The sequence below is a fragment of the Epinephelus moara genome, chromosome 7, assembly GCF_006386435.1.
Source record: "Epinephelus moara isolate mb chromosome 7, YSFRI_EMoa_1.0, whole genome shotgun sequence".
NCBI classification, from domain to species: Eukaryota; Metazoa; Chordata; class Actinopteri; order Perciformes; family Serranidae; genus Epinephelus; species Epinephelus moara.
In genome coordinates, this window is record NC_065512.1 from 13,612,415 (window position 1) to 13,637,966 (window position 25,552).

The 25,552-nt window shown below is 39.5% G+C and overlaps 2 protein-coding genes across 2 annotated transcripts in view; one reads left to right on the forward strand and one right to left on the reverse strand.

The window, feature by feature from the left end:
• Positions 1–848: 848 nt before the first annotated feature.
• cfap97d2 (CFAP97 domain containing 2) lies at positions 849–25,517 on the reverse strand. The gene is made up of 10 exons (XM_050049077.1): positions 25,500–25,517; positions 25,121–25,237; positions 10,054–10,120; positions 8,528–8,686; positions 4,604–4,753; positions 4,332–4,434; positions 2,256–2,336; positions 1,920–2,038; positions 1,596–1,782; positions 849–1,450 (listed from the first exon to the last, which is right to left on the reverse strand). Exons 5-10 carry the CDS (start codon positions 4,648–4,650, stop codon positions 1,163–1,165), a joined length of 825 nt encoding a protein of 274 aa, XP_049905034.1. The 5' UTR covers positions 4,651–4,753; positions 8,528–8,686; positions 10,054–10,120; positions 25,121–25,237; positions 25,500–25,517; the 3' UTR covers positions 849–1,162.
• fgf14 (fibroblast growth factor 14) overlaps positions 23,256–25,552 on the forward strand; it is a 171,090-nt gene continuing 168,793 nt past the window's right edge. The window contains exon 1 of the mRNA XM_050049078.1: positions 23,256–24,177. Within this exon, the coding sequence (XP_049905035.1) occupies positions 23,970–24,177 (208 nt within the window). The 5' untranslated portion in view covers positions 23,256–23,969. The remainder of the gene's footprint in view (positions 24,178–25,552) is intronic.

Genomic DNA, 25,552 nt, shown 5'->3' on the forward strand with positions numbered 1-25,552 from the left:
ATACAAGTATGACACTAGATATTTTAAAATATGTGGATGTTGAAGTAACAACTGAGGAGAAATCTGGATCCAGAAGCTGGACCTGTTGGGGGACCACTGATCTAGGTGACACTGAGAGCACCCAGGGGAATGTTCTAAAGGTGTGGGTACATTTACTGTTTAAGAACGGAGAACAATACAATAGAATAAAGCTCATTTGGGTATAAAAAGGAAACAATATTCTGTGAGTCCACAAAATCAGTCTCCCATTCATTGTCTATGGAGCAGCTCAAACTTTATACCCTATGACATCATAGGTTTGAGACTTAGGCAAGAGTCGCTCATGTTCACAAACATTGATTAAACTTTCCTAGGACATGGAAATAACATACTGTAATTATTGAATTTGGGTGTGTCCCCCTATAACATCAACCACTGACATGGGCACAGGTTTCGTTTAAACACACACACACATGAAAGGGGCTGTTTGAGGGTCATTTCTGCATTTTAGTGAATTTTTTTCTGCATTAATTTATGGTGTAATGTCTTTAATTTTGTCAAAGAAAAAAGTCCTCTGCTACTTTACATGTAATTAAAATGCAAAATAAATGTATCTGTAATCAGTTACTGAGAAAAACTATGTAATTACAGTTACAAGTCAAAATGTTTGATTATAAATTGGTTACAGCTGAATATATTATTTTCGGTAAAGGCTTATATGTAGAATTATACATTCATTACTTTGATTAAATAACTAAAACAGTTACAATACTTATTACATTTTTAACAGAGTAACTAGTAATCTGTAACCTATTACATTTTAAAAATAACCTTCCCAACACTTTTATTTGATTCATTTATTTGTTGTTATCAAAGAAACAAATTACAAAGTGTTATCATTGTGTTTGTGAATATTACATTGACCACAGAAATATAGTTTTTATTTGAATCTATCTCAGTACACAGCCGATACAGAGTAATATTACTGCTTTATTTAGGACTAATCCAGTACCAAATATCATACAAGTCCCATACAATATCTGCGTCCACCGATGTCGGAGCTAACACTTTCTTTTTCAAAACTAACATACTGTCTTTAGTGAGCAAAAAAAAAAAATACAAGTTTGCCAAAAGACAAGACATTTCATCCCCCTACAGGACTTGCAGTCTCCTGCTCAAGTGTTTAAGGTGTGTGAGTAGGGTTGGACGACTCAGATCCTTCAGGAGAGGACGATGTTTCAGCAGTGTGAGGGGGTTTATCTGCTGTCATCTGAGTGGTGTCAGATGTTGTTGGCTCAGAGTATGTCGCTGTGTCTTGCTGTATCTTTGTTCCTGTGCTTTCTTTCTTGCTGTTTTCCTTCCTCTTCTCATCTTCCTCAGACTCTGCTTTGCCACTGGCCTTGTTGCTTGCAGGGCCGATCTTCTGCTCTTTACTACAATCACTGCACCTCTTGGTGGGTTTTTCCTGTCCCTGGTATCAGCACACAAAAAGATATCCATAATGATATACAATTAAGATCACTTGGTACAGGTCAAGTGAATATGAGTGCAGACGTGACAGATTGTGTTTAGTAAATGAATGTTACTGATCTTTTAAAAAAAGAAAACATTTGAACCTTTTGCAGATTGGCAGTTCCTCGTGGGTAACGTGCAATGCTGTCCATCACCTTCAGAGTTCTGACCCAGTCCTCGTGCCACCTCCTCACGTCATAGTGAGACCTGCACTGGCTCAGATGCAACAGGATCATTTGATTCTCCTTGGTGATACGCAGCAGCTCCAGCTGTCGCTTCTCCTTGCCAAGGCTACAGTGAAGAATAAAACCAGGCTTTACAGCTGGGTTTTTAGTTTCAAGGGCTGCCTCATTTCTTGGCAATACAACCTGTTGCCTGACTTGAATATGTAATTTTACACTGACAGTTCTGATACAACCTTAACTAACCTTTTTCTGTCGTAAAAGTTCTTGTTGTCAACTCCTCCTGTCGTCCTCATGATGTGTGATATCTTCTCCATAAGCATATTGTTTTCCCTTTGAATCTTCATCGCCCATTCCTCTTCAAGCTTAATGTGATTAAAGGTAGAAACACAATGTACAGAGCTGGCAATGTAATTTCCTTTTTTGAATTGAGGCTAAAAATGTATATACATTTACATTTACTGAGGCTATACATTTCTCATGGTGAGACTTCACTGTATGATTTCAGCAGTGAGATCATCTGCTGCCACCCTGTGGACATGATGTGAGCTGAGCTGAAAACGTGAGAGATAAAACAGAAACCTTTTGGGTCTTCAGCTTGAGAGTCAGGTGAGCGTAGGTCTTTGGTGGAGCTGTGTTTATTGTTGCTTTAGCTGACTTCACCTGGGAAGAAATAAAGAGACATACAGGTGTGTGTAAGGTACTGAATAATGAGAAAACACACACTAACTGATTGGAAAAACAGTTGGGATGGGAATTAAGAACCAGTTCCAAGGTGATAACAAATGTGAGCACAGGGCAGTAAATTAACTGTTGTCAGGGGATAAGGGGGAGAGGTTATGTTGGCTGCTGTGTGTGTGCGTGTGTGTGTGTGTGTGTGAGATACTCCACAGGTTGACAGGTGAAAGGGTGAGGGAAGAGGAGAAAAGAAAAAAAGAAAGGAAATAATAATGACAACAACAACAATAAAACAACAAAATAATAATAATAATAATAATAAACAAAATAAAAACTAAGAAAAAGAAAATACAAATAATAAATAAAAGTAATAATAACAATAGTAACAATAAAAAAAATAAGAAAATAATAATAATATTAAACCAAATAAAAAATAATAAAAAGAAAAAATACCAATAATAATAAATAAAAGTAATTATAATAATAATAATAATAATATTAAACCAAATTTAAAAAAATCTAAAAAGAAAAAATACCAATCATAATAAATAAAAGTAAGAACAATAAAAATAAAAATTGTAATAATAATAATAATAATAATAATATTAAACCAAATAAAAAAAAAATAAAATAAAAATAATAATAATTATTATTATTATTATTTATTTTCTAATATTACTATTATTATTATGATTGCAGGTGGGTTGTGTTTCTTTATCTCAACTGATATGTCCGACTTTGGGTCGCCCCCAGACCCTTAAAGGAGGGAACTGGCCCTGTGCAGATTTGATCCCTTGAAAAAAAATTGCTCCCAGACCATGAGGAGGGTGCTGGTTTTTAAGGGATTACCAGTCAGTTGTTTTATGTGTGGTACTGATTGAGAGGAGGGGTGAGCTGACCCAGTCTCACCCTGCCCCTGTTGCCCATCTCAGAGGGATCTGTAGAAGTACCTGATATGTGCTCCAGCTGTCTTTGGAACATCTCTCTGACCTGTATTCACTGTCTTTGTTGTTTTGTCAGTGTTTTGCATTGTCTTGCAATAAAAAAAGATAATGAAAGCTTTAAGAGATATAAGTAAACATAACCTTGAACTAAGAACAAAAAATATTTTTCATTTCATTTCATATTAGGGTGGAAACACCAGCAATATGCTGAAACATCTTCCTACACCAGTGGTTCCCAACTGGTGGGTCACGGTCCAAAAGTTGGTCGTGGGTCCATTCTGAATGGACTGCAAGGGACTCGCAAACTTGTCAAGTTTGTAAAAAACACACTTTATTTTGCAGCACAGTGAATTTCCGGCACATAGCTTCAATCTTGAAGTGCTGTTTCCTGCTGTAGAGTGAGTGACTAACAGACAGCTACTTGACAGAGACAGCAAACTAGCTCGACAACATGGCCAAATGCAAGTATGATACTGAATGTGTTAAACTGTGTGGACCTTGAACTAATGACGAAGGAGAAATCTGGACCCTGTGGCTGGACCAGTTGGGAGCCACTGGCTTACACAACATGAACTTAAATTCCAGGAATGCCATGTGTTTGGTACTCCACACACGAGTGCCACTGCCTCCCAACCGACCATGTCTGTGATAATAACATTAGTGACATGCAAGCAGGCCTAACAGATGTTTCCTTTGGCTAAGAAAAAAGTAAAATAGTGGAGCTTTTGTACAACTGAGTCACATGAATGCTTTTATTTCTACTCGGACATGATAAAACCTGTGTAGTCCTACTTTTCCCCCCACAGAAACTGATCAAGAATCAGTAACAAAAGTGATAAAGAATCTGACTGAAAAACAGAATCGATAATGGCATTTGTATTGAAAAAATCTTACCAATTCCCATCCCTAGTAACAGGTTAATCTGGTTGGTTTTTGATTAAAATAGAAGCTTTGTGTGTAGGTCAAAATATTCAAAATATGGGATAAGGACAGTTATTAATGTCACCTCTAAAACCAAAGTAAATATTCTCCTCACCTTTTCCCTGTGTAACCCATATGAAGCCTTGTCCCATTTCTGCTGCAGATACTTGTTTCCAGTGGGAAGCAGGGGTTGATACGCCAGATGCGCCATCCTGGTCCTGTGAAAACAAAACATTACACAAAAGCTGCAACACTGCAAGCCCCCCACCTCCACCAGAAAACATTTTAATGTCGAATCATTTCTGCATTAGTGACGTGGTTCACAGTAAATCGCAGAAAAGTGAACACTGTGCTAGATAACCCAGTTCCCCGGCCTCTGTGACTCACCTCACAGTCTGTGTCTGCCCCGGTGTCTCGATATCACAACTCTTCATCTGCCCATAAGAGTGTGTTCGTGCTCTGAAGCATCTGGGTTGACTGGAGCTCAGAGACTGCGGTCTGTTTTCTGCCAGTCATACGAGGTTGCCATGACAGCAGCTGAAGAGAGCAGAGATGAATGAATGGTTTCAAACGATGTGCTTGTTTAGCAAGTTCCACACAGAGACACGCACACGGGCATAGAGATAGGCTAATTAGCGAGGAGGGCGCAGGGAGAGAGTGACTGTAAAATGAGCTGCTGTGTGAAGACGCCGTTTCACACACAGCTCAAAGCTGAAAATGAACTGGAAGGCAAGCTGAATCCTCAAAATGTGCTCGTGCTGTTTTAAACCACTTGTGCCTGCGAGGGAAATAAAAAGGTGGCAGTAATTTTTGAACACTGATCAGACTCTGCTGGAGTCTGAGTTCAACGGATCTGTTCAACATGCTGATCGTGTAACAATTAAATCAATGCAGAATCATACATTTAATTAAAAAGCAGGACTGAATTAATGAGGTTAACAGCATGAAGGCTACTGTATTTCTTTCTTGCTGCATGGAGACAGTTACAACCTTGGTAACAGTTACTTGGAAACTTAAACCAACACACTCACACGCATAATTTATACAGAAAATCTGCTGGCATAAACTACACCACAGCAGGTCAATGCCTGATCATAACAATGTGTATTTAAAGCTATAAAACATGACACTAAATCTAATGCATACCCCACATCACACTGTACACTCTGCTGTGGTGTCATGTTACATTATACTGTCATGTAATACATGTTTGGGACGGAGCAACACAATGGAGCACACCATCAAAGATTTACTGAATGAATCCCATTGAGGTGACAGGACTTCATGAATGAACATCCATATTCCAACACTGCCCCCTCCTGACTGCAGCTGGCTATGACGGGTTCCGGTGCAGCTGAGATCACAGCCGTTAATTATTCAAATCCCGTGCCAGCGTGAACAACCAAAGCACTCATGAAACTGTAATGGATCATTATGTCACCCTTTCTCATGCACCATAATAAACATTGATTTAATATTAAGTGTAACAAGATTCAGTGTACTCTGTAGGGCCGGCGAAATTAACTTTGTATTAATATGTAATAGGTTATTATCTGTGCAGCCAGCTATCAATGCACAGTGTGCTGGTACATAATTGCACGCATACACTTTTATGGCTATGTTACAGAATAATAACTGTGGGAGTTGTTGTAAAGCTGCCACGGCAAGGGGAGGTTGTTCATGTCTGTACTGTTCAATTACTGCTCCCCCTGGTGCGGTCATATTAAGCGCCCTCTTGAATGAGTTATAGGCAATAAATCGTTTCCAGTTACTTTGTCGTATAAGAAGAGACGTGCTGATGGGACAGATGGCAGATAGATACCAGGGTGATAACACAGGAACTGGGAGTTAGGGGCCTCTCAATCTCTCACACTCTTTAAGATTCCCTTTTCAATTGCATTTCAAAAATAAATAAATATATACGTAAATAAATAAATTCCTCTTAATATATGTAGCTGACCCTAAAGTGGGGGTCACACTGGCTCTAGGGTTATACCACTGACTTTTCATGTGTACCTATTTTTCCACTGTGAATCACATGGATGTGCTGTGATTAGGACATTTTTGACAGTGATCAACAGAAACTAATCTTTCAACTTTAAAGTGAATATGAATCTCTTGAGGAAGTATTTAACCACTTTTAACCCTTTAAAAGCTGAGCAAATTGGCCGAATCCTTTCAAGATGACACGACAAAGGCACTGAGCAACTTAACAAGAAGTGACCCAAAAATTAGCAAGGAATTATTAAAAATTAGTAAGTAGTAAAAAAAAAACCCCAAACAAACAAGGAAATGACCTGAAAAAGTGCTAAATACACACACACACACACATATATATATATAATGAGAAAAAGAGGGAGAGATTTCTATTCTGTAATAAACTATAAAAAATATTATTTTTTAAATAATTTTCTAATAATTTCCCCCATCTCTTTATTTTCTTTTTTTATGTTATTTTTCTTGTCACATTTTAACATATTCTTGCAAGTTGCTCATTACCTTTTTAGCATGTTTTCGAAAGAATCCAAATCAATTTAGATGCTTGTGAAAGGTGTCTGAGTGCAGCAAAAGAAAACTGATGTCTCTCCAGGTTTTAAAGGGTTGATTCAATAGTACCATAGATTCATAGAAAATCTGTCTCTTACATTAACGCACATCTTTTGTACTATTATATTTGTACATTGCAGATATGCCTTGTACATCATTCCATGAAGTTTTGAAGAATCCCTCATCGATATTTTGCACATCCCTGTATAAAACTGTTTCCATGAAAAAAATCTATTGTGCAGCTTTCATAGTATTATTTATTTTACATTTTTATTGCCATTTTTTCTATTTCATTTTAATGTTAATTGACTTTTGCAGTACATGCTTTTACATTTTATATTTTTATTATTTTTTTATTTATTTGGCTTACACCAAATAATAGATTTTAATAGGACCAAAAAGTTAAACTTTGGTTTTATATGACTATAGAGCTGTCTGCCGCTTTCAGAGTCTCCCACATACATTATAGTCCAGATCTGTGTTTGCTAAACATGCTTAAGCTTGCAGGGTGCTGAATTCTCTCCCAGCACACACTCGGCAAGAGGTGGGGTACAGCCATTTACACTTACATCACTTCCTTAAATACTCACGGGTCGTCTCCATTCAACTTACAATGCCACCTCTAAAACACAACTGGTTTAATCAGCGATCTATTATGGTTTAATCTATTATTTTATGTTATATACTTACATTTTTTAAATCAATTAATTCTATTCTTGTATCTTTGTTTCATTTAACACTGTTATATATCCCAATTATATCAATTATCATTGAATTAGGTGTAAAAATAAACACCAGAAAAACATATTCTACACAAAAACACCTTTTGCAGGCTCTGTATGTATCATCATTAATTAAGAGGGGAGATAATGATGTATTTAAGATAATGAAGCTTGTTTTCATGTCCTGAATGGCAGGGGATGTTATCAGTTGCAGGGAAGTCTCATTGGTGCACTGGTGGATCTTCCATTGCACCACTGTGGGAATAAGATGGTCTCTTTGGGACGGGAGAAGTGCAGGAAAACCTGATACACACTTTAACATAACAGCAACACTGTGTATGTGTGCGCCTATATATGTGTGTGGTGTTTTTCAGAGGGAGCTATTTATAATTTCAAAGCATAGATGAGGAAATGTAACAGAAGGGATGCAATGTAATGTATATACTGTAAAGTATAATAACAGACAGAAGGGGAAATAAAACTGTCGCTACTGGTCATTAAATTTGGCCAAAAGTAATTTTGTTACATTATTCTCACAAGGAATCCAATAATCTGAGAATTTAAAGTCGTTTTTACTCTTTTCTTTTTCTTTTTCATTGCCGTGTTTGTCGCACTACAGCCACACAGTGTCCCCTGTTGGCCACCAAGTCTCCACTGATTGAGACAAATACCAGGAGTTCCCTCAGAGCTCATATTATCTGACTCTATGCCTGTGGCCAGAGCCGCAGTGAGATCAGCAGCAGCAGTTTGTGCATTTCCCCAAGGTCAGGATCAAGTTTTTTTCCCTTAATCTTTGTGATGGAAAGTGACTACGGTAACAGGTCCCAGGAGAAGATCCTGTTTAGAGGTGGCTGCATCACACTGGCTCTAAGCCTGCTCATTAGGGTTACTGCACAGACACATGCAATAGACGAGCTCTTCTAGATCTTCTAAGGCCACACAGGAAATATAGCAGAATATGGTTTTGTTGGAACGATTTAGCCTTCACTTTCTCAGCATACTAATACAGTTAGTTGGCTCAAACGCAACACTTAACTCATACCTTGAAGATCAACAGGCTTCAGAAGTGATCTGCTGTGAATGGGCCAGGAGGCTTTTGCCAACAGATGCTCTCTCCTCTCCTCTTAAAAGCTCTCTTCTCCATACTCAGTGATCATCTGTCAGATTGGTGTTGATGAAGCATTATGAACGCTGTCCTGACCTTTTCCAAAAATAGAAACAGACATTAGAGACATCTTTGGGCACAGTACTTGCTTCTTTTGGAGTTTATGGAGGATAAAAAAAATGACATAAATGTATAAATAAATACAGAGACACATAAATAAACATGAAAACATGCTGAAATAAATAAATAAATATAGAAATAAATAAATAGAAGAACAAATAAATTCTGAAATAAATACAGAAATGAATAGATAAATGCATAAATAAAGAAATAAATGCAGAGATTAGGACCTCCTATCTAACATACAGACATTAATAAATAAATAAACAGAAATGTAGAGGTTAAATTAAAATAAATTCTGAAATGAATGTGGAAATTAATAAATAAATGCATAAATAAAGAAATAAATGCAGAGATTTTTATTTATGTAACTTTTATTATTTATGCATTTAACTACTTCCTTGTTTTTTTTTTACATTTATTTATACATTTATTTTTTATCTAGTTATTTATGCATGAATTTATTTCCATATTTATTTATTCCTCTATTTTTATACATTTAATTTTTCCTGTATTTATTTATACATTCATTGATTTATTTATTCCTGTATTTATTTATTTATGCATTCCTGTATTTATTCATACATTTTTTTTTTAATTAATGGACAGTTAAGTCATTTTTTAGTACACTTCACATCTTTAACCATAACAGAATATCTAGAAAACATACTGCCATGTTTTGTGGGAACAGCATCTATTTTTTCCTCTAACCTGCTCCAGTCTTTGAGTAAAAACCTAAACCAAACTTATACATCTCTCCTGGTTAACAGTGACAAAACCTTAACTCTAACAAAATCTGAAAACCCTTCACACTTGATTTATAGAAAGTAGTTTTAAAGTCAAAACAATTTTCAGCTAATGGATGGCAGAATAGGTAACGACTCTGAGGCACTATACTCTCAGCCCCGCTGCTCCATTAATGCCGCTGAGCTACAGAGGAATGGATGCTTTGACTCGGAAATAGGCTTCATCCCTCTAAAAGTGGCTCTTTTGATGACAGTTTGGCGCACACATGCTGCACTTCCTCCTGAATGCAGGAAGTTTGCCCCATTTTGATACTCAAACGCATACAGGCCTATATCCCAGATAGATCTGTGCTATGAAAGGGTATAAATAATGGAGGACGCAGTCTTTACAAGTTAAAAAAGACCCACAGTGCTGTTACGTAACAGTGGAATGAGTTATGAGGGTAACAAATTAGGCCGAGCACAGGAACACGCTAGACTAATCGACTGCAGTAAGCTCAAACAAACGCAGAATAATGCTCAGATTTGTGCTCTTTAATGTAACCTCGGTTTTGTTAACAACTATAAATGTTCTCCTGTTTCCCTTGGCAACTTCACCTCTTCTGAACATCTCAGCGTCCTGGTTATTGGCAAGGTCGTTCATCCTTGTATCTTGGTATAAAACCTGCAACAAGCAAACAATCTCTCAATTATTGTGTATCTGACAGGATAATTCTTGTTTTGTGTGTGTTTACTCACTCTTTGTCCTTGAGATTTTCTGAATGATGCAAAACCTTGATGATAACACATGCCTGAAGTCATATGCTTAACCAGTTTTTTACCTATGCAGCTTTGGAGTTAACTGTCCTGTATATACACTATGAGGAATGTATCATATATTCTTCACATTACCGGCCCACATTTTCCAAAACACACAGTACAATCAAATTACAGACTTCTGATTGTGTTAAACAAACTTCAGACCTAAAAACTGACTTATGCTAATGAGAACTGATTTGCAATAAAGATGGGCGAAAAACTAACAAATCAATCATTTTGAACAACTCTTTTCAGTGTCAGGTATGTACCAGGTCAGCATGTTAAACATCCGAGTGCTCCTGAGTCCCTGACTTGCCCACTTGCTGTTATCATATGGTACGGCTCAGTGCCTGCGACAGTGAGTGAACGAGAAGCAACTGAATCAGACTCAAGTCGAGACCTTCACCAACCAGTGGTGCATTCATGTGGTCGATCTTCCGACTTTGGCGTGTTCATGAGTTTCAAGTTGTAATGTGGAAACAACATGGATGCTACAAAAGAAAATGCGCTGTATTTTATTGCTCTGAATGTTTAAACAACCCGTTGAAAACGAAGAGCACAGGAAAACAGATCAAGTGAGGCATGAAATATGATTGAACTCATTTTTCAGAATATTCTGACACCACATGAATGCAGCACAAGGCTGCTGAGGTAACTGGGACGTCTGCTACTCGCCCCTCAAAGAATGACGGATCATTGGTCAGTGACATTGCTGTAACACTGAACTTGGTGGTGGCGAAAAGGCCAAGAAATACTTGACCCTGTTTATGTTTACTAAAATTGAGTGATCCTGAATGGTCTCATTCTGGGGAGAAGTCTTAAGGCAGGGTGGCCTGGAAAACATTGTGATGGTGAAACACTGTGACGGGAAACAGATGTCATTGCCAGAACAAGTTGTGGTAAAACGCCAAGTATTAAAGGGATAGTGCACCCAAAAATGAAAATTCAGCCATTATCTACTCACCCATATGCCGAGGGAGGCTCAGGTGAAGTTTTAGAGTAGATAGTATGCTATCTACAAAGATAGCACTGGTGATCTGAACCGGTCAGTGGCGAAATAAAGCACTTTTAATGCGCAAACTTATACGGGATGCATTTGCCCCCATATCTACCTCGCGGCTACCGACTGCATCCGCCTCCCTCAATACTGAACCAATTTTAAAACGAGTTGTACCTATGAATCATAGGCACACATACACATGGGGAAATAGTGCCCAAGTTGAAAAATACCGAAGTTATCCTTTAAGGGGCTTTCATGAGACTCCGAAATCTGAAATATGAGAGTTGGCTGCTAAACAGCATTCAAGATTTACTGTGTGTTCCAATACCCACACACTACAGTACTACACATACTGTATAGTATGCCAGAGAAAGATTTAGTATGTCCCAGTACATAGTATGTCAAATGCAGTTTGCCAAAAATACCAGCGTGTTCTACTACATCCGATTCAATTTTGCAGTATGCAAGCCAGCATGCTTTTCTGGCTATTCTGACCCACAATACTCTGCGCAGCAGACAATACGTCACCTTAACTGACCTGCAAATATATGTCAGCTTGACAACTTATTGACAGCTGTTTGACAGTTGTCAGAAATTGCAATGACGGCTGACAGTGCAAGTAACTGATGACCAGTTGAACAGTAATAAAAGGAATATTAATTTAACAAAATAATAATAAATATTACAAACAATAGGACATAGAACTGCAGATCTAATTTAACTGTTGCAAATATATGTTATAATCTACAATCTGTGCAGTTATAACTTCAAAGTTAAACTACATACATTGCAAAGTACCAACAACAGATCTCTGTCTCTGGCAAACTCGGTAAGTGGCGTATGTTTTATCTCCAAGGTAACTGATATTTGAGCAAAAGGGTCAAAGTTCAGGGCGTAATGTCAGGAGAAAGTAGTACGTCCCAATTGTGTGCATACTACACCCAACAGTACGTATTTTTTAAGGACAGCTGCAGTACAAACTAAAAGTAAAAAGAAAAAGTATGCAATTCGGGAATGCACCCCTAGTGTATGCCGTCATGTAAAGGTTAATGAGAATTCAAGAGGTCACCCATGTCATTTTATTCAAAAACAAAAAAAGCTTCATGAAGTCATTGATTGTAACGATGTCATAAGAGAAATACACTACTATATGCCTAATAAAAGGATCGTCATCTTCAGGCAGCATCATCTCAAAATGTATCTAGAATATAATATCCATCTACATAAACTATTGACCACAAATATCCAAAATGAAGTAGTTCGAATCGTAACAGGGTTAAAAATAAACCTGCTAAATCTCTGTTTATAAATTACGTCAAACCAGTTTGATTGTTTCCACACTCACTGAACCCTGCTGGTCAAGTAGTGTGAAAGACTGCACCCTCCAGCATGCAGTAAAGTAGTTCATGAGGAATCATCCACCTCATGCCTGATGCTCAAAATAACCCCATGGTGTCACATTTATTGTCCACCTACTTGTTGCATTTTATTCTGGTACAAGTAGTACAAGACAATGTTCTATCCTGCCTCTACTATCTTTACAAGATACACAGGATTAATACAGTGTGTGGAGCAGAACAGAATCACTATGTGGCAGATCAGTAGCTAAAGAGGGGGTGAAATAGTTGAAATATTGATTATCTTGTTGGCACTGCAGGAACCAATCAATCGCATGACCGCACACGGCTGTATGTTCGGGTAAACTATGGCTTCAGGAGCTTGACTATGTAACTGCAGTGGAGCAGCCACACAGAGCAGTGCAATGCATCTCACTGCCATTAAAGAACAACATAATGAGGAAAACTTGGGACAATTCAAAAATAAATCTGTTAGTATCACAGAAGGCTCAAACTGAAGTGTGAAGTAAAAGAAGAGAGGTCAGAGTGGCTAAAAAAGGAAAGTGTTTTCTTGATAAGGAAGCGAATACGTTGATTATGACAATCCTCACTGGACAGGAAACTCCCAGAGAGATGATTATAAAAGGGCATGATTTGGGAGTGGGCTTTATTTTAGGCTTTGTGCATCATTAAGACGTGAGTCTGTGTGTGTGTGTGTGTGTGTGTGTATGTATTGCTTCTGGTAAAGTTTACACCAGGGCCTGGAGAGAAAGGCCAGAGGAAGGGCAGTGCCAGTGCCAAACGATGCTTGGCATGGGAGTGACCACTGTAGCATTCATTACTGATATCCGCTCACGTGTTCCCTGCTCCATTCGACCGCGGGCCCTTCCTCGTGCTTTGGGTGACTACTCAGTGAAGGCACTTCCTGCCTCTCCCCAAAGCAAAACTGAGAACATCTATCTTCGTCTATATTTCAACCACGAGCCTTTGTGACAGATGTCTCCAAATATAGACAATACTGGAGGACTAGCGTGAAACCATGGACGAGCTTAGAGCTTTAAAGGAATGCTTCAGGTGCAAAATGACCATTTGTATATCAATTACTCACCCTGTGTTAGGCTGAATTCAAGAGGAAAACTTTGTCTATCTCACATGATTCCACAGTTAACAGAGAATCCAAAAAAATTCATGAATTAAAGTAAATGGGGTCCGTGTTCAACAATGGCAAAGCTTTGTCGAAACATCTGTTTACAAACTCTCACACATATCGTGCAGTATAATCCAAGCCTCATTTATCTACCCATATGCTCAGTACTTCCCAAACACGTGCATTTTTGCTAAAACATTACAATATAAAACTTGAGTTTCAAGCCAAATAGTCCTGGAGTTTTATGAAAAAGATGATGGTTTGGGTCAAAATGAAAAGAGGTCTCTCTGGGAGAAAGCCCTAAAGGTTAACTTATTCCATGTGCTGCGTAATGTGTGTTAGTAGAGTCAGTTTAAAGTAAACTTCACTGTTGTTTATATCTACTATGGCCAAAAGCAAAAAGAAACGGATGGCAGCTTTTTCTGTAATCAACTGTGTTTCATGGGCACATAATAACATCTCATATCAATCGCAGGCCCCGAATTGCATTGTGTTGAAATCGTATTGTGGCAAACTTTGTAATATTGGCAAATATCCCATTGTTGGCCGACGAATCAATGTGATATATTGTATTGTGATGAAACCAGTGATTTAGACCCCTAATACTTCTCGAGTCACAATACATAGCTAACGTTTGACATAGTTTTGCTGTTTTTAAACATGGACCCCATTTACTTTAATTCATGAAGAATGTTTGCCTTTTTGGATTCTCCGTTTATCATGAAGGAATGAAAGAAAATCAAAGTTTTCTTCACAAATTCAACGTAGTGCGCACTGAGTAATTGTTATACAAATATTCATTTTGTGGGTGAAGTATTACTTTAACGAGGGAAAAATTGGCTTGTCAGAGGAAAAGACAATGTTAGTCCGACACTGATAGAAACGCCAATAGATTCATTATGCCCTTGAAATCAATAAAAAGTTGATTAGATCTCCCACTGCTCCTAATATTTCTGAAAATTGAGCTTATTGAACATCTGTGAAATTGGCTCTGTTATTTGGTGGGAGGAGGGAGTGAGGCCCAAAACTAATACAGTACACGGCATCCCGGGAGGAAATGGGGAGGCTTTTGATGGGCAATTTGTTATTGATGACATGACTGAAGATTTACTCATTACTCTGGGGACGGCAGCACGTTAAGTTTATGTTTTTGTAATGCCTTAGAACTAAATGACTCCATTACATGCTGAAAGTCCTATTTTTCCTGTCGCTGACAGTCATTGTCAAGTTAAGTTAAGATTGTATACGGTGAAACTCAAATGGGAGACAATATTGAGTTCTGCAGGGATGACACTTTTTTTGTAGGCTTACATGGAACTTAGCATTGCCCTAGTTACTTTGCCAAAAAGCCAATGTGATCTTTCCATTGGGATTTAAGTTTATTGCAAAAAATAAGCTCTGCGGCAACAAAAATCTAATATATTTTTTTCAGTGAGGTCATTTTGACAAATAAACACCATTATTTTTTACATTTTTGAAGCGTTAATGCAAGTGCCAGTAGTAAAAAGCTAACGTTAGGCTATAAACAAACTACACTACAATTGCACGACTCCAACGTCATCACCAGAACGAAGCTGTAAAGCCATGTTTGCCATGATTGCCATGACTGTATTTTCATTTAGCCATTTGTTAACAACTGCCTTTTTTAAAGACGCATATAAAAATGAAAAATAAAAAATTTTAATTCCCAATTTGGGTATTTACTGACACATTTTATGTTGTAAAACAAAACGTGAAAATCATTTACATTTGTGTCAACACCAGACCCAATTTCAGGCATGTCATCCAGGTCACAGTAATCGTAAGTGCTATATCGTAGGCAACTGGACATGCTTGCATTTCTTGAAGACGTTTTGCCGGTCGCTGGTCATTCCAGTTTGGCGTAGATGGCCAGAGAAGAAAGATGGTTTGAAAGAGGCATGACAGAAGCCATCTACGTCAAACTGGAACGACCATTGTTAAACAGAGGAGGTGGCCTACAAAACCACCTATCACCCACCTACAATACAGTCTTGGGATCCCTCCCCAGACGACTTCACACCTATTCAAGCCTGGACCCATCCAACACTAACGACACACATGATGGCCAGGTGGGTCAATGACTCACATGTGACCTTAATGACTCTGAAACTCAGAGCTCACGCGACACACCCACACAGAGTTTAAAGCCTGCGACTCTGCACCAGTCACGTAGAACTGAAGAAGCTTCTTGGATGAGAGGCGAAATGTCTTCAAGAAACGCAAGCAAGTCCAGCTGCCTACGATATAAGGCCCAATCCCATTACCCGCCTTGACCACTACCCCTTAGCCCTTGGCCCTACCACTAGCCCTTGCCCACTACCCCTTGGCCCTTGAAATGAAGCAACGAGGGGTAGGGGTTGAAATCTTTCCCTAGGATTTGGGACACCACTCACTACGTCACCGCGTCGGTTACGTTCACGCATACGTAACTAGTTTAAACAGGAAGCCGCGAGACATCTACGTTTCCAACCAGCATCTACAACATAACGGTAACGTTAGCTACTATTATGCTTGCTACTAACGTACCATTAGAGTAATTACATATGTACGACAGGGGACTTTTGCTAGCTAGCTAACCAGTTAACATTACGAGGCAGCATAGTTATACTAGCTGGCGTGTTATTGTAATGTGAAAAATCCGACAATTTTGCAGAACAGGACAGATGACAGACACCAGATAGTGCAAGCTAGGGGTGACGGGCCCATAGCACTTATTTCAGGCATGTTACCAAAAACCCAGTCAAAAACCCGCTAACTTTAATACCAGAGAACCAAAAGTGCAAAAATGCAAACTCATATCTGCATTTTAGGACTCATTCCTGCACCACTCTATTACTAACACTCTCTTATGTTTGCCAAAAGTGTTGATGCTTCAAAACTTTTTTGATACTTAAAATGATACAACCTCTTTTAATTGTAAATTTGATAGTATCACAAGTGTCAAAAGCTATTAAAAAACAGATCTACAATCAGATTATCAACCCAAGGCTGCACAGATAAAACAACAAGAGAGAAAATCAACTGGTCCTCAACTTGTGGCTGTACCAGCATTCTCTCCAGCAATGAACCCACAATGCAACTGGAGGCGTATGTTCACTGACTGTGCATGTTGTTAATTACAAAGTAAAAAATATTCTGTTTTGTGTGCCTGGGACTCTTTTCCTTTTTTTCTGTGGTATTGAAATAGGTATCAAGTATTGTTTTTTTAATCCAAGTGTGGTATCAAAGTTTAAAGCTGTGGTATTGTAACAACCCTACGCTCCATATTCAATGGATGTGGGCCGGCTTGCTATACAGCGAAGGGTGCCTGAATCCTCACTGGGCCGGTGTCATTGCCCTTATCTCTCTGCAATAATGAAAATTGTTGGTTACAATGGGTTTTAAAGAGGAGTTGGTTATTATGTGTGTGGGATTCCTCAATTTGTTCTATTGGTCTTTGCCCTATTAGTCACAATGTGGGTGCACTGGAGAGGTTTTAGAGCCGGTATCTAAACATCACATATGGCGTTGCGTTTTGGCCAGGTACCAGTGAGCAGCAGCTGAGCAGTGAATCAAAACTGAAGCTAATATGTGTTAACTGTCTAGAAGGCCTAAATTTAATGTGCTGTATGCATGTGAAGTACATCTAAATATTCTGAGAAAACTGATATCTTCAAATGAGTGCTGTACAGGAAGTTGTTTTGCAGTTTGCGGTTATAGTTTGAGCCCCGTGCAGCACAGACATTATGTACTGTGGACAACTTAATGGAGAGCATTCACTGGGGAAGAGGTGGGAATAAACACAAGCTTCACATGTGTCTGAATGAAGTCTTTGGTCATGACTTGGTTTACAGCAGCTGTTCATCTGCTAGCAAACACTTGCTCCAAGCAATGCCAAACACAGCTCACTTCCCTGATTGGTAGACGTCTTGGCTACAGGCACAGTGAGAGAAGGGGAGTGGATGAACAGAGATACTACATGTGGTCCCATTCTAGAAATCCCTTAAAGCATTGGCCATGACTTGGATCAGCACACAAGTTTCTAAATTAAACTACAACAAGCTGACTATGAAACTTGAGGCTTTTTACATTTGTGACCAAATGGCGTCGCTTTGAACAGTTTAAATTGTTAAAAATGTTTCATTATATGACACAGCTATTATTTTATACAGCAGTGTGTCACGTTATTTGATTTCAATGAACAGTTTGTCCTACTTCCTTATTAACAACACTGCTACAGATCAATTCAAATTTCAAAACAGTCCTTACGTAATTATCCAATATTACATGACACTTTATTGGTCTACAGTGGAAACTGCAGGACTTTTCAGGCTCATTTATTTATGCTGCCATCAATCATTGGTTTAACTCAGAGGAAACACTCGCGCCGAAAACTGCATGTTAGGGTACTGACTATTGACGTGTGTAGGCAAGTTACCAAATAATAAAGATAAAAATGCTCCAGGAATCACAGAAGTCTATTAAAAAAATTGACTGTGGGTATTCTCTGGCTGCAATTTGCTGCAAAAAGTTAAACTATCCTCAACTTTTAGTTTGACCGCACTTTGCTGGAGAATTAATGGCAGCAATGCGGAGCATCATTTGCACCTTGCCACTGCATGCCAGCTCGCTGCACGTTTCATTTCGGCGCTTTGTGGTATATTTTCAGCGTAAGAAATCCAAAAATAGTTAAATACCATGTCTTATCAAATGCATCTTTAAATATTCTTATATTCTGCACATTAGATAACATGATATGAATCCTTCTAGGCATGGGCAACATGGAGAAAATCAAATATCACAATATTTTTGGCCAAATACCTTGATATCGATATCATATTTTGACTACTGCTGCTTTCACTAAACATTTACACAGTGGGATTTTTGATAAATAATCATCAGTAATGTGGATATAATGACTTAAGTGGGTAAAGGCAAACAACAGAATAGCAAGAACAGTCTGGTGAGTCCAGAAAATTACATCACTGTACAACAATGCAGCCTTTAAAACCAGGGAAAGACAACCCCTACGATATCCAAAATCTAAAATGGTGTCTCATATCATGATATTGATAGAATATCGATACATTGCCCAGCCCTAAATCCCTCTGTATATTTCTGTATAATAACGCTCAGTTCATGCAATCTTCACACTCCCGTGTGTGTGAGCCTTTTAAATGTATAAAGTAAAACCACAGAGACCATGAGTAAAACTGGAACCAATCCATTTATCTCTGTGCATCTTAAATCAAGTTATTTTTCCCCATCAGGAGAAAAGAGGCTGTTAAAAACTCACAAGGGAGCCACTTCCTGCCGGCCGCAGCCTGGGCAATCAAATAGAAGTATTCTAATGATCCCTGACAAAATTGTCAGACGATATCCTCCAGGGTGCGATGATACTTTACATTACAGTAGACAGATCGATAGGCAGGATGACATGAGAGGCCATTGCAGAGGGAGAGAGAGCTGGAGAGCCTGCAGTGCACCGCTCCGACTTGTGCTGATTCCTCAATGAGTCAATCTGACCTCACAAGACACATGTGGATGTGAGTCTACAGCACATACGTATAAATTGCTTTAATAACTGCATTCACCACTTGTCTGAGGCGGTGTGCTGGATATATGTATGGGGGTGGTCTATAGCTGTGTGTGTATTTGCTCTAAATAAGTCAGCAGGCATGTGATGTGTGCAAACTCTATCAGTAATTAAAAAAAATTGACAGCCACCTCTGAAAATCAATAAGCAATTTTTAACAGTTGGCCTTTAAAGAGTGACACAGCAAAAATGATAATGCCGCGTAAAGGAAGTCAATCAGGAAACATTTTGTTTCAAAGTGGCCCACATCCCCGAGGAACCAGTTATCACAGACAACTGACAAGACCTGGGCGCCACAAAACTAGGTCATTAAAGTGGATTAATGCTGTAATTCAGAGATGAACACACAACACAACCCCACTAATGAACCCCTCCAGTCTCTCATCAGGCTTCCTGTGCTGTGGTTAATATTGTTTACTCAAACCTGGGCTTTTGCTCTCTCGATTATGACTCGTACACATGGAGTTCCACTGTAACTTTTTCATCAGCTGTCCATGAAAGGACATGATTGAGAAAAATTGTTTATCTCTAGATATTGGGGGCTCCATGTTAAATATAAATAATGTAGAAATATTACATGTCAGAGTGATACATGTTACATGCATCCTGGTTTTGGAGGTAATTTGGAACACGAAAGTATCAATGAGGTGATCTAGTGCAACGCTGCTTCCTTATAAGTATAGATGAACCTTTTTTTCTTAAAGGGACAGTTCCCCCCAAAATAAAATAAAAAACAGTTGCAGTTGTGTGTTGCAGAGTTTTGGAGATATCAGCCACAGAGATGTCTGCCTTCTCTCCAGTACAATGAAACTAAATGGCACCTGGCTAATGGTGCTCAAAGCGCCAAATAATACATTTGAAAATCTCAACAGCAATGTCTCTTTCCAGAAATCATGACCCGGTTACTCAAGATAATCCACACATCTTGTATTGAGCAGTTTCATGTAGGAACTATTTTCTTCTTTACCAAACTACACCTGCCAACCATACCAGAAGGAAGGGTGCATCTACACACGGACGAGAGGCTCGTGCTTGTGACAGTGGGAGATGTAAACATTAATGGTGTCCTTGTCAGCTGAGTTGTAATATTAGCTAGCTCAGTGGTGCTAGGTGAGTTAGCAGTAGATGCACACTTCCTTCAATGCAATGATACCGTTGGTGGTTGAAGTTCAGTAGAAAGAAAATAGTTCCTATATAAAACTGCTCACAACAAGGTCTGTGGATTAGAGTGCGGCTTCCGAGACAGTCATAACCCAGCCCGGGCGACCCTGACAGACTTTCTGATGTTTAAATCCGAACCCGACCCCAGCCCGACGCAGTCTGTTACCTGACAAAGTTATTGTTAGCTGCAGGCATCCTGCAACATCTCTCCACATGCTGCTGCAAAGCTGAATTCCCAGTCTTCTTGCTGTTGTATCTCATCAAAGTCCCACATATTTTACATTGTACAAAACCAACTGCTTCATTATCACCTGCACTGACGACTAAATCAAAATGCCTCCACATAACCGATTTCCCTGCAGTTTTCGGCAGTTTTAAACTTCCCTGATAGCAAGTTTTGCCTAGCATCCTCCATTTTTTATATTTACAGCCTCCTGCCTGTAATGTAAATATCGGCCTGTGTTGTGTTCAGGCGTTGTCACGTAAATAACAAATTCCAGCACTTGAATAGGCCATAGCATAACACAGCAGCATGTCAAGTGGGCCGAACCCTAACCAAACCCGAGCAAAATTTCTGATTTGTTATCTGAACCTGGCTCAACCAGTTGTGTTTCCTCAGAGTGAGATTCAGATTCTGTATAACCAGTTGTGTTTCCTCAGAGTGAGATTCAGATTCTGTATAGAATATTAATAGTTCAACTAAATAAAATCTACCACAAATTACACATTTAAACAGCTCTCAAATACAATAAATGTCCCCTGGGATCTATATATATAAATCAACAGGTGATTTCCTTCTTTTAGTAAAATCCTAAATGATTGTTTTTTTCCACCTGGACCTTTATGCTCTGCCATTTCTCCTCTAATCATCACGCTGTAACCTGTGACAGGCTGTTATGATACCACAACTATCACACATTCACATATATTGAGTTTTTTTGTCAAGCTGCAAGCGTCACTTAGGTTTACATTATCAAAGGTTTATGACAAAATCACTTGATGACACCGACTCCTGTGTATGCACAGTGAGAGAGGAGAGGGAGAGACGCTGTGCTGCTGCCAGAGGAGCCGCTGAATGAGTTCCCTCTGAGCGGTAAGTCACTAAAAGAGTCTGAGAAGTCCGGGGCTGTTCATGAAACATTCAGGACGCCACAGTTTGTTCCACACTACTGAAGCTGCTCCTCTTTTTGGAACCACATGGAGTGGGTAATAATTTCGCTTTCAGCCATGCTTGTTGTTGCTGTGGGTAACAGTATGACATCAATATGTCAACAAGCCAAAATATCGCCAGTATCACGATATGAATTTTTAATACCATATTAAAAATGATGCCGGTATTATCATGAACGAGATGATATGGTACACCCCTAATGGCTGATATCTCCAATACTCAGCAACTCACACCAAAACAATCAAGATCAATAAATTCCACTACATGTAAAAAGAAAAACATGTATTTTTGATTTTTGGGGTGAACTGTCCCTTTAAGCTGCAAGAATTCAATACTAATCCCTCACTAATAAATTCTAAATTAGCGGAAAGAAGGAAAAACTGTTTCTTAACAGGTGATTTGTTCCTGCTGGGACCGCAATGCTGGTCATTTGTATATTTTGAACACAGCCTAATGAAGACGGCTCACTGGCAAACAGTATCCAACACCTGTGAGTGGGGTCAACACTATATCGAGCAACAAATGGGTCCACTTCCAAACACTGGCAGACAAACAGACTTCTGCCATTTGTGCTGGGTGGGACTGGTGCTGACAGACGATTAAATCCTAAATGTGAAGTATGAAAAACACATACAATAAGAGGGACATCAAACGGCAAAAAAACACTACCGGTTCCAAATCTAATTTAACTATCTCTGTCTGTGTGTATCTAGAGGCAAAGTTCAGTCTTTCCACCAGAGACAAACACTTTCTCTCTCCACAACTCCTGCCTGGTGAGGGCAGGCATAATCAGGGGAGAACAGTGTCTTCTTCTCCCGTACTCTGTGATGGAAAAACCTTTAAATCCTTAGAGAAAAGCAGTCATACAGTGGAAACAGTCGTCATGAGCAACACTAGCTGGTCCCCTGTCCTCAGGGATGAGCGAACAAAACAGTTACTAAATGTAAACATACATATTTCATCTGAATGTTGTGTCAAATAAATGATAAAAAATGTGCTCTTTAAATGTGTGCTATCATTATTTTATATTTTGTACACCACTAAATAGTTTTAAGAGATGTTTAAAGTTGCTATTTTGCACTAACTTTTCTTATGACTACATTTTTTCGGCAGCTAATATTGGATTCATTCAGCTTGCTGGAGTTATAGTGATCTGTTGCAGTGCCCTATAGGCTGCTCTGTACTCTGCAGCCTTGCTTGCCTCAGTAATGCATAGATGACTTGACACAAGCACAAGGAAGCATCCCCACCAACCTATCGCAGGTGAGTGTTGACACCTGTGACTTTGGAGCTTGTGTGCATAATTTCTGGGTTAACACCCATCTGGATGCACAAAGCTGCAACAACTTAAGGAACTGAGAGCAAAGGAACGACACGTCAAGTAGAAATGTTATAAAGATGAGGGCTGTTAATGTGGAATCTTTAACGTGCAGTGAACACATGCCCTCATGCGGAAAATCCACTTCTCAGACACTGTCATTTCCAAGAATTCAAGCTGGAAAAGGCTTGGGACAATAGTCTCAGTCGGATCATAAAAATTTCCGAGAGCATCACTGAAATGACGGCGCAGAAACCACGTGTTTACGTAATGGAAAGCCAATCTTTCAATTTAACCCCTCCTCCCCGTCTATTTCTACCAGAGGTCCGATGCTGAAGGAAATTCATGCAAATGTTTGTATAGGCGCACCGTACTTTTGGAGATGCCAGTGGCGTGGTGCTGAAAAAGGCTTGAGGAAAATACCCCACAAAGGGAAGAAACGCACACTCCAGGAATCACGGAGACACACACACACATACACACACACACACCAAGAAGCTGGCTTTAACAGAAACGTTGCAGTGTGGGACTATAAGAAATGAAAACTGAGGTTGGTGTTATCTGACCTCGCCAAACCAGCTGGTTTACAGGAGAAACGAATTGGACTTGATCCGGCAATGTGGTGTTTTGTTGGGGCTATCATTGCAGCAGTCTGTGCATAGGATGCATCCTCCCTTGGCTTTTGATGCTGTGCAGATCCACCCTCCTCTCCTCAGAGTGATGAACTAATAGGCAATGATTTTCTCCGCGGAAATCCACCGTGTTTTACTGTTTTCACGTTAGTTGTGTTTGTTTACTGGCGGCCCGTCTCCTCCCGGTGCGACACATGCAATTTACAGAGTATATTTTCTATTATCGACTACTTGAGGAGGCATCCTTTATACGCCAGAAGAAGAAAACACACCATTGTTACGAAGTCTGACAGATACTGAATATTTTGCCACGTGAATGAAAACGCATAGGACTTGGATATACCTATTTTTCTATGGTACAATTGGTAGCCTTGTCCTGGAGAACTGATCCAATTGTGTTATTATGCAACCGCAAGGATCTCATCTATATCTGGGTGTTTAAGCCACTGGATTGCTCTTCGCCCAAATCAATGTGGTTTCTTTGGAACATTTTCAGCAAAGGAACGCATATGCTGCAGTGTCTTTGTGGCAAGAGTCTTAAGAAAAACAAGAATCCAAGTGGTAAGCTCATCACCATTATACCTACTCCTCCGTTTCGCTGTGAACCGGCGTTGTGCGTGCATGTGTGTGTGTGTGTGTGTGTGTGAGAGAGAGACAGTGTGTATGTGTGTGTGTGGATCTGCGTTATTCGTTTGTTTGTTGTAATGGTGATAGATCTGCAATCATATTTATGCAGCGAATGGATCATGCAGAGGCGCTGGGAGGGGGAACAACTTATTCTGTGCAGCTACTATCGGCGAGCCCAGGTTTGGGGACGCGCAGCGCACAGACACACAAAAGCCCCCCTCTGCATCACCACGGCACCATGATCTCCTAACTTTTTAAATAGCGCTCTCACACACGCACACACACGGGGCTAGATGTTATTTCAGTGGATCAAATCCACGCACAGTTATTCTGTCCAACGTGATTCCCCCTAACCAGATTATTCCATCCTCGGGTTTACTGCAGCAGCATTCCCCCCTCTGCAACACCACTTCTCGATTAAATGGGCTACTCGCGATGTTTTCAGCAAGCCAGCCGGAGGAGACAGACTATTCTTTCATGTCTATCCCTCGGCTGTTGCAGGCCAATATTCATCATGCGGGCCTGGCGAAATATGATTATATACGAGCACTTGAGTTGATTTTGTGTTGAAGAAGCCAGAGCAGCTGAGGTGCGAATAGGGGCAGCATGTAGAAAGGAACCGGGCTCTACTGCACTAATGCAAATCTTGCACTTGAGCAGTCGACATCGTTTCGATTCAGATGCTGGACTTTTTTTGCGATGCACACGCACTGCCTTCAGGATCACATCAACAGTTATTAGTTATACTGTGTGTTCCTGCTAATTAAATGTAACGCTGCAGAGCTCCAGTGAGCAATAAATGTTTATTTCAACAGGCTGCTGTGGGTATGAAAGAAAAGCCCCAGGTGGACAGCATGTAGAGCGGGCTACTTGTTACCTCATGTTGTGGGTTTTGAAAATGATGTGCTCAGCAGCAGTACAGTTCCTCGACACTGCAACTGCAGTATAGTAGATCATCATCATACTGTAGCGGGACTATTTTGCCTTGCTGACACTGCAGGAGCAACGACAAAAACATTGTTTACTATCAACTGCAAACACTATTTATATATTTTAACACCATTCTGCTTCCATATTTAAGTGTCAAGCCACAGCTAAGCTCCAGTTTGTGCCTTTCACATAGCAATCACCATTTTCAATTAAGCTCTTACACTGATGAGCTACACTGAGTCACAAAGCTAACAGTTTCTCACTGACGAGTAGCTAACGTTAGCTTAACTTTGTAAAAACCTCGCAGGTCGTTTGAAAACACTTACCACCAGTTTGTAGACATTTATGGATTCTTTTGAGATACTCCTAAACACCAGGG